The sequence below is a fragment of the Halichoeres trimaculatus genome, unplaced genomic scaffold (assembly GCF_033239565.1).
Source record: "Halichoeres trimaculatus isolate MK-OKI-2021-1 unplaced genomic scaffold, fHalTri1.1 fHalTri1_scaffold_3, whole genome shotgun sequence".
NCBI lineage: Eukaryota > Metazoa > Chordata > Actinopteri > Labriformes > Labridae > Halichoeres > Halichoeres trimaculatus.
The window spans coordinates 33961517-33970694 of record NW_027437181.1 but is presented as its reverse complement, the minus strand read 5'-3'; the positions used below and the strand labels follow the sequence as shown (position 1 = coordinate 33970694).

Below are 9178 nucleotides of genomic sequence, written 5' to 3'. Positions count from 1 at the left end.
GAAGATATCTCTGGTCGCTCCACTCTTTAATCAGTAACACTGCTCCCCTGAAAATAGCACAGATATGCTAGCCTGAGCTAGCTTTAGCTCAGTACGGTCACTAGGTAGCTGGAGAGTTGTCAACAGTTTGTGGTTTTCCTTCAAACTCAGATCAAACGTCAATACGTCTGTTGGGCGCCTCAGGTCTCTGTCAGACATTATTAGCTACCTTGCAGATGTATGACCCTAATGCTACCAAGGAACCTAAAGGTTCAACAAATGTTGTGTCCTACATCGCTTACTTTAGTCACTTACATGAAGCGCGCTGTGTACACTTTGCACTTACCAGAGCAGTGCACAAAATCTTACAGGGTAGTATTTTCTCAAATCAAACATTGAGCCTTCACACTTACCAGAAACTACTGTTGCATTTCACATCCATTCACAGGTGTTCTTCTGCTTTTCATTAATTACATCCATCAACCATTGTTTGATTCGTTCCAGCCCCTTTCTCTACATGGCCAACATGGTGGTCATTGAGTGTGGGAAGTGTCCAGCGTTCAGCACTCAACTTCTTGATTCTGTTTGCTGAGAAATCAAAGTGTGCTGCATTTTTCCATGCTGTCAGTGTAAACACACTTATGCACTCAAATAGTGAGAGTAAGTGCAAAAGTGTGCGATTTGTGACACAGCAAAAGTTTGTGGTAGCCATGATGTTTTTATGTGCACTTCAGTTGTACAGGAAGTACAGGAATATTTTATTAGAGTCCCTTCCCCTGTTAACCTACTGTTAAGAAGGAGAGCAAGCAAAGTGATCCACACTAATTCAGCAACTTCATTCGCTCAGTCCTATTCAAAACAGTACTCATATGTTTGGTTTGTTCCCAGTGGAGTGGCGTTGTAAGCAGTATTACAAGTATTTTGTATGCTTGTAACTGTCTGTCACAGATCTTCAAATAACCAAGATGAACGGTTCCACTTTTTGGCACTCTCCCGTAGGGGTGCCAGACTAAACCGATCCGATTCTTGGAAGGTGGAGCTACAACACTGGGGGTGGGCTACACCCCCTTGCACTTTTAATTAATCATTATCCTTCCCTTTCAATCCAATGTTTTTTTGTTTTGTTGACAAAAATAACGTAAAGATATCTTCAGCTTATTCCATTTAATTTAATCCAGCTAGACTTGTTGACGAGTTCACACTTAATATCTGAATTCTACCCAGAAAATGTTTAGTCTTTAGTCTAACCAATAGGGGAGCATCAATCTAAAAACATCACATTAAGGTTAAAGTTCTTAAATATTTAAGTTTACTCTTTGTTTTTATTTTGCACTTTGTAGACGCTCCCTACATCAAGTCACAGCCTGCTGTGAGTTCAAAGAGTTCACTGTGAAGTGTCTGGATTGCAGGACGGCTTGTTCTGATCAGAATCAGGTTGTGACTCACATTGGACCTGGCTGTGGTTGAAAAGAGGCATCAGCTTTTCAAATCCATGTTTCTCTGAGCAGTTATTGACCTTGAGGACCAACTAATGAAGGGATTTGTTGTGATTTGTTGTTGTTCTTCTCCTCTTCGACATTAGTTCACCTGATCACTGGACCAGAGGTGTCAGCCAATCAGCTGCAGGCACACTGATGATGGACAGCTTGGATCCCTTCTGCTTTAAACTCAATGACTTGCACAATATTAAAGGCAGTAAAGTACAAAATTTCCAACAAAAATGCTCAAGTAAAAGTTAAAATACTGAAAAATACTGGAAAATCTTTTATGTCATCTCACAGTACAAAAAGAATCTGGAGTTGATATTTTTGTTGTTTGCTGAGGCAGGTGTGAGGTAAATAAACACTTATTTGGTTTTAGTTTGATGACAAAGAAAACTGCAGGATATCATCATTGTAAGTCACAGACAGACAGACAGAAAAAGGTCATGTTAAAAACAAAAATAGTATATTTAATGTATTTACAATAAACATACAATCATGTAATCTTTTCCAAGAAATATACAGAACATAAAGCTTTAAATATAAAGTCATATAATTTAAAGAAAAAAGAAAATAAATCCAAAGAAGCATAAGAGCGTATCTAAAAATCTTTAGTGATGCTTTGAAAATATAGGTGATATTTTTTTATTTCAATGCCCTTTTCTGTTCAAAGGTCCTCCTGCAAAGAGCCATGAAATCAAATGCTGAATACCACCCACAACAGAAGCAAACACATCACTCTAAAACCATCACTAACATGGTTAGCACGTGGTTTCATTTGAGTTAAAGGCAACATGCTGCCTCAAGGCTCAAACCAAAGATTATCTATCTACATACGAAGAGTTTGCTCCCAAAATAACAGCCATCATTTACAAAAAGTGACACTTTGTTAGAAACAACTAACAGCAACGAAAACAAATGATGGACTTATTTACAGGATAACTGCGTTGATGTTAAAATGCCAGTTGGATGATAAACCTCAGGAAGTGTTGTATCTTGGCAGTAAACTCTTCATATGTCTCCACTTCTGTCACTAAAGATCTGCTATTAAAGCCAACCTGCTCTTACCACAAGGCAAGGTCATCAAAAGAGAATCATGAGAAAAACAGGATGTAAAAAAAACAACATTTATGCTTCAAAGGTATTTTCTCATCACAAGGCAAAACAGTCCTGTCGCCGCAGGTGAATGCAAGGTCAAGCATCGGACAGACCTTCTATATGTTGGCTTCTTCTTCGCGAGTGTTGAATGTTACAGTGCACAGGTTGATATGGCACAACGTCAGAAAGTCTCAGAGCTTAATATCCAGGCACAGGTGCAGGACTGCTATCAGTGAAGTCTGGTTGCTTTTTTTTTTTTCTACAGTCAACCTTTTCTACTGTGCAATGTCAGGCTGGAGCTCGACATCGGTGCCACTTGTTTGAAGCAAAGTATTGATTTTATTTGGACCAAAGCAACACACAGTTATCAGCTCTGCCACTGATGGAAAGAGAGATTATTCTAAATTAGACAATACCTTCACTAGCAGAAAAGTCCTACATATTAACAGTTATTACATCCTAAATAATACTGTTTTTCTAGACCCATGTACAATATTTTATAGGCAATATGTTTTCGGGACACTTTTGTATGATATGGTAAAAGTAAGTCGAGGGATATCACAGAAAGGCTACATACAGCTGGAGGATCTGCTCTGAGCTCCAGCGTGCTGAGACAAAGATCTCTGCAGGACGTCACAGAACACTTCTATGGTGTCACTTTGGCACTTGTATGGCACTATTATATACAGAGGATTGAGCACTATGACACACTGGACGGTACAGTTATCAAAGACAGCGCCACCTGTCGGCAGATGCCGAGGAGGAGATGGTGGCGAGCTGGTAATGTTAGTTAACGCTCTCCTCCCTGTTTTCAAGCTTTGTTTTGAATTGTTTGTACATCCCAGCACAACGTCCTGCTGGGAACAGTCTGTTTTGATCAGTGCCTCATTTTCTTCATTTTAAGAAATTCAAGTCTCAACGAAATGCTAAGAATTTGTACTCTGCTAGTTCACATCAAACCAGTGAGACATCATTTAGTCTGGTCGGGTTTGGCATGGCTCTGTGTTGAATTCAGGTCCATTCCAACAATCTCTAACATCATCCCCCTCTGCTAGTTGATATTTTATCACCTGTATTATCTATGGTGTTGTGAAACCACCAATGTATAGTTTAATCTTGCACTATGATTTCAATAAAGGGCTTAACTAAATACATCATATGGTCAGAGTAGGTCCAAATTAACTTCCGCCATTTGCACAAAAAAGTACTCAAAAACATGAGTGGCAGCATCAAATGAAACTGAATCATGAGACTTCTTAAAGGGAGCTATGAGGTTTGAAGTAAATCAAATAACACAGTAGAAAATATCATCAAATGCTTTCTTTGCAAGAGATAAGATGGTTGAAACCATCCACGTGTCTGTGAACATGAAGCTAAAACAAGCAGCTGGTAAAGAACTTACTCATCCCCAGGACTGTCACAGGATTATTTTACTCTAGACTCTGGAGAGCATTAACTGTAATGTACCGAAAAGGACAAAAAAAAAATCATCCAATTATACTCTAATAAAACCATGTTCAGTGAAGTTTTAATATTTCAAGCAGCAATGATTTGGCTACAGGATCAATGCATCTCAGTGGTGCAACCAAGGTGGCTCCAATGTAAAGCTTGGTGTAAGTGGGTGCACCGGTCCACGGCTGGCACCATAAATTACTCTGTTGTTTTGACATTTCAAGAAAATAAACAAGGAAAAATTGTAAACAGGCCTTTGATGGTCTGCCGTTTCCTTGTACTTACACTTTTAGCATAAAGCTAAGTTAACCAGCAGCTAGTTATAGCTTCACATTTATTTCACATACATGATACTCGTATCAGTCTGTCCCTTAAACTCCTGGCATGGGAATTAATAAAAGTATTATCTAATATGCTGAACTAGTCCTTTAACCCCCACAACGACAACATTATAAGGAAAAACATGTTGCAGAAATTAAATCTATAAATAAGCATGGTGAGTGGCCAGAAAAAAGGCCACTTTTTGATGCAAAACATATTAAATACTTACAAAGTAAGGCAGGAAAAACAATATACTCTCTCTATAAAGTGGATATGTCAAAAATCTGAATCCCAAAGAATTCCTTTGAAATAAACAGCCTTTGAAAAAAAGAAAATTCTGTGTTTAGACAACCACTGCAGTGTGAGTGATTATGAGTCAGCTCAGGTTTGTTAAAAATCGTCGACATCACAATGCAGTATGCATTATAAAGCTTTTCCATGGTGGTAAATTTCAGTTAAATCTGTGTTTAACCATCACCATGGCCACTAAACCACAGAGTCTGTGCAGCTTAACGACATCCTGAATATTTCTTTGTTCTTGTTGCATGCATTGCCAGCATGCTTTAAATGTACTAATTCTGGCTGGACACTGCGCGTCATGCTATGCTGTGTCTGCTGACAGCTAGCCCACCACCATCATCATGTCTCACCGCCTCGTCTTGGCGTTTTTCTCGGATGCCTTCACACTCTCGCTCTGCTGTAACTGACTCTATGAGCAGAGGACCCCGTCCTTCCCTTCCCCTCCCCTCCCCCATCGCCTTCACCTGCTTTGGCCTCACTACATACCAACATGTACCCTGGAGAGTCGTATCTGGAGTGTTCCCTGCTTGTTATTTATCATGATGCTACGTTTTCCATGCATTGCTGCTGTAGGGGGCGTCCCCAAGAGTAGAGTAACACCGCTGAGTTTCTACCTCCATTATCCATCAGCATGAGTGTTTCTGGCTGATTCTGTTGGTGGCGTGGTCAAATCAGTGGTTAGAGGGAGAGACATGTGGCTGGTTTGTTACAGCTTCAGTTACTGAGTCAATCCATGTGTTTTTGACTAATTATATCCAACTCCTGTATCCTGGATTTGCTTTAAAGCAAAGTCTGGAGCAGGACGTCACCTCTTCAGGACTTCACATAGAGCCAAATCAACCCTCTCCGTCATCTTTTCTCTCTGCACATGTCTGCAATCTGTTGGGTCCTTGGAGGGTTTGTCGTGTTTGGGAGCTACAGATTATCACCTTACAGGCTTCCTAAAATCAACATCAGCAAGAAATTCATATTGTTCTTATATAGTTGTTGACTATCTGCCAAATTGCATCCCATTGTTTGTGGGATCCTTTCTAAAGATTTCAAGGAGGCAGAAACAACAAATTGGGTTACAATAAAAATGAAAAAAGATTCTGTGGCTCTGGAACTAAAACTCCCTCAAGCATTTAAAACTACACTGTGAATAGAAAAGGAATAAAAACAAATCACTCAACCCTCCTTTACCTCAAATTTGCTAAAGGATATAAGGAACTTCACTTAACGTTCTCCAAATCTGAACTATATTTGCAACATTTAATCCAACTTAAAGGGTTCACCTGCCCTTAGAGCATTGACCTTGTCTACTGGTAAGGCAAAACGATAAACAAAATCTGGTCATGTGACAAACTACTCATGTAACTTCTCTGCAATTTCTTTAAAGGATATTAACCACGTGCTGTGTGAGTGCTGATAAAACATTTTGGTTGATTTGCAAATCCTTAAAATGGAAATAGTGCAAAGACACCTTGTTAAATGTTGAAACTGAAAATTGTTTTATGACATGTGCTCATGTGAATTTCTCTTAACATTTGAGATTTGTGGAGAGCGGCTTCTGGAGTTTAAAAAGTCAAATTTTGTCCCATTTATGCCTGATTTTGTGCACCAACCAGTCAACTGTTTGGGCTCTCCTTTTTCAAAACATTTGGTGCCCGATTTGCAAAATGTTTTAAGTCTTGGTTGACAAACAGAATGACCTGCAGACCAGTTTAGCACTTGGACTCTTCTACTGAGCCTCGCTGTTGTAATATGTCAACAATGTGGTGTGTGGCATCGTCCTGCTGAAGTGTGTAAAGTTTTCCCCGGTTAACTGTGTTCACTTGTTGTAGGGATCCTGATGCCGTTGTTAGCCTGGAGTAGTCACTTCAGGAAACACAGAAATTTGGAAAACTCCTGTTTTAATTTTTTGGAATCAAATGTTACCCCTGTTTTTGTTTTTATTTTTATCATTTTAGGGTCAACAATTTTTTGTTTTGTGTTATGTTGTCACTGTCCAAAATTTTAAAAAAACAAGCTGCTGACAAAAAATTTTAAACAAAGTATTAATTTACAGTCATTTTCACTTTCATTATTTGATGTGTAGTCTTTGCACTATTTTTGATTAAACAGATTTTAAATGGGTTGTAAACCATCATATCCCGATTTCATTAACACACCACACAGTGTCTCATGATTATTAGGAATTAGGATTGTACACCTGATATTTTTTTTTTGCACTTACAAGCGATTTGAGAGATGTTGGTAGGTTCCCATGTTTTGCTTTTTATCTGTCTGTAAAACTTTGTTCCTTTTTTCAAAGCGCTCCAGGATTCTGGTTTTCTTCTGTGTCTTGCATGTTTGGCCAAATTGGCCGCTGTGGTAAATAAATCTCTGTTTCTATTTTATACAAATTAAACTTATAAATTTGAACACAGCAGTAAATAAATCTATGGGTTGCCTCAGTATCACACCAGTACAACCTGTATGTTTGGAAAACTGCTCCACCCTTGAGTTAAAATCTTCATCCTCATCTCACAGTGATCAGCTCACTTGTCGATCTGATGTCTGGACCTGAGAAGAGCTTCCTTCTGAAGGAAATTAACGGTCAAATTAAGCTGAGAAATCACCAAAATACCCAAATTCTAACTCTTCAAAAACCTGTAGTCTCTTTTAATGGATAAAAGTTTTGAAGTGAAGGTTGCTCTGTGACATTTGTTGCTTGTCTCTCTTCATGTTTGCATTCAGTCTCTATTCTGCTGTCATAGTAAGACGTGAGATTATGATTCTGTATGACAAAACAACTAGATCATTTGAATTTTGGTGTAAAAATAAAAAGTGCGATTTTGATTCAGAAGCATTTCAGTTTCATTTGTTCATTTTTGTTTGTTGTTTTTGATTTGAAGAAAAATAAATCCTCACCTGGAACATTCTTCTAACTGACACCAGAGAAACACATAAGACCAGTCTCACGTTTTCAGCCTCTGCTCTTGTCTCCACTATAAAACAGACTCCATGTTGTCACACATCTCGTGGTCCTCCAGGTTGTAAATGAATTTTGTCCTGTTGGCTGGGTTCTGCGTGATCTCTTTGCCCAAATTGTCCAGAGTCACGTTGGAGGCAAAGAGTTCAGTAGGTGTGAGGTAACCCTCGTTGTTCTTGATGTACTTCTTGTAGTTCTTCCTCAAACACTGCCACGTGGTGGCGTACAGGAGAAAGGCAGATGACTTGAGGACGATGGCGATGCTGACGTACAGATGCCTGTAGGCTACGTTGTCGTACAGCATGCAGGCGCCCTTCTCTCCGCAGACCGTGCTCCAGAACAGACAGGTGGAGTCGATGCCCATGCCAAAGATCAGAGGAGGGGGGATGAAGCCTGGAGGGGAGTTGGGGTGAGGGTAGACAGACAGCAGGTCAGAAGGTCAAAAAGCACTCTAGTTTGTTTTCAGGAATCCTTTATATCTGCACAGACGGACCGATGAAGTTCATTTCACCCAGGGGAAAACTTGCTCTGACATTTAAATCAAAGAGCTACAAAGTACAGAGCCACTGTGGACATGTCATGAACAAGACGGATAGGGGCAAACAAAGCAGCGTGAGACGACCACAGAAAGTAAAATAAAAAGTAGATTCTAACAAAGAAGAACTTTCAAATCAAGATTAAAAACAGAGTGTTGAATGTCTTACCTATCAGCCTCAGGAGCAGAAACAAAACACCAAGAGCGTACGACTTAAGCTCTGGACTCACAGTTCTGGAAACAAAGACAGGATGGGCGTAAATGCAGAGTTCAGGTGATCTGTGCACAAAGGTGCAGCTCTTTGTGTAAAGTACGGAGCTAAACAGTGAACCTACTTAATAAAAGTTGATGTGTGCTCAGTGATACTGTCTCACATAACATTGATTTGCCTGTTGGAGCGTTTACAACATCAAAGAAAGTGGGATCGTATCCATCATGATGAGCCCTGATGTGAGGTTTATCAAGACCCCTCTTTTTTTTGGTCTAGGTGAGGGAGTGATGACTGATGGACACTCACTAGTTATCTTTCTAGTTTCATGGCTTTCTAGAGCAGGGTTTTACAATTTTTCAGCCCACAACCTCCAAAAATTGGTGCTGGAGACCAGCGACCCCCTGCTGTGTGAATACACTACTAGGCCAATCCAAAAACGGACAAAATGACAAACCAAAAAAAGGACTAAATTTATCTGATCTGTAGAAAATGAAACTACATTATGATCACATATTGTTGTGTCTCATACATAAATCATGCCCCTGACACTGTCATTATCCTGGGTTAGTCACCTCAGAGTATGGCAACAAAGAGATGTGAACAACACATCAAACAACTTCTGTTTGTTTGGCTTTAAATAAAATATAACTCTCATTTTAGATCCCAGCCTCCACTTTGGAAACTACTGTCCTACGACACCTGGTGGTACCTTTCAGTGTGGTCAGTGTAAACATGAGTTAAATGCAAAGGTTTCACCCTTCGAGTAGCACATCAGCTTTACTGTTAATGAAAAAGTATTTCAGATCAGGAAGCCAATCAAGAGAAATTCAAGAGTTTATGAAGCTGTG

The 9178-nt window shown here is 39.5% G+C and overlaps 1 protein-coding gene across 1 annotated transcript in view; it reads right to left on the bottom strand.

Annotated features, from left to right (window-relative positions):
* Positions 1 to 1904: 1904 nt before the first annotated feature.
* LOC141787544 (solute carrier organic anion transporter family member 3A1-like) overlaps positions 1905 to 9178 on the bottom strand; it is a 47443-nt gene continuing 40169 nt past the window's right edge. Inside the window, exons 9-10 of the mRNA XM_074666030.1 lie at positions 8289 to 8353; positions 1905 to 7977 (exon numbers count right to left, since the gene is read on the bottom strand). Coding sequence (XP_074522131.1) covers positions 7601 to 7977; positions 8289 to 8353 — 442 coding nt within the window. The 3' untranslated portion in view covers positions 1905 to 7600. The remainder of the gene's footprint in view (positions 7978 to 8288; positions 8354 to 9178) is intronic.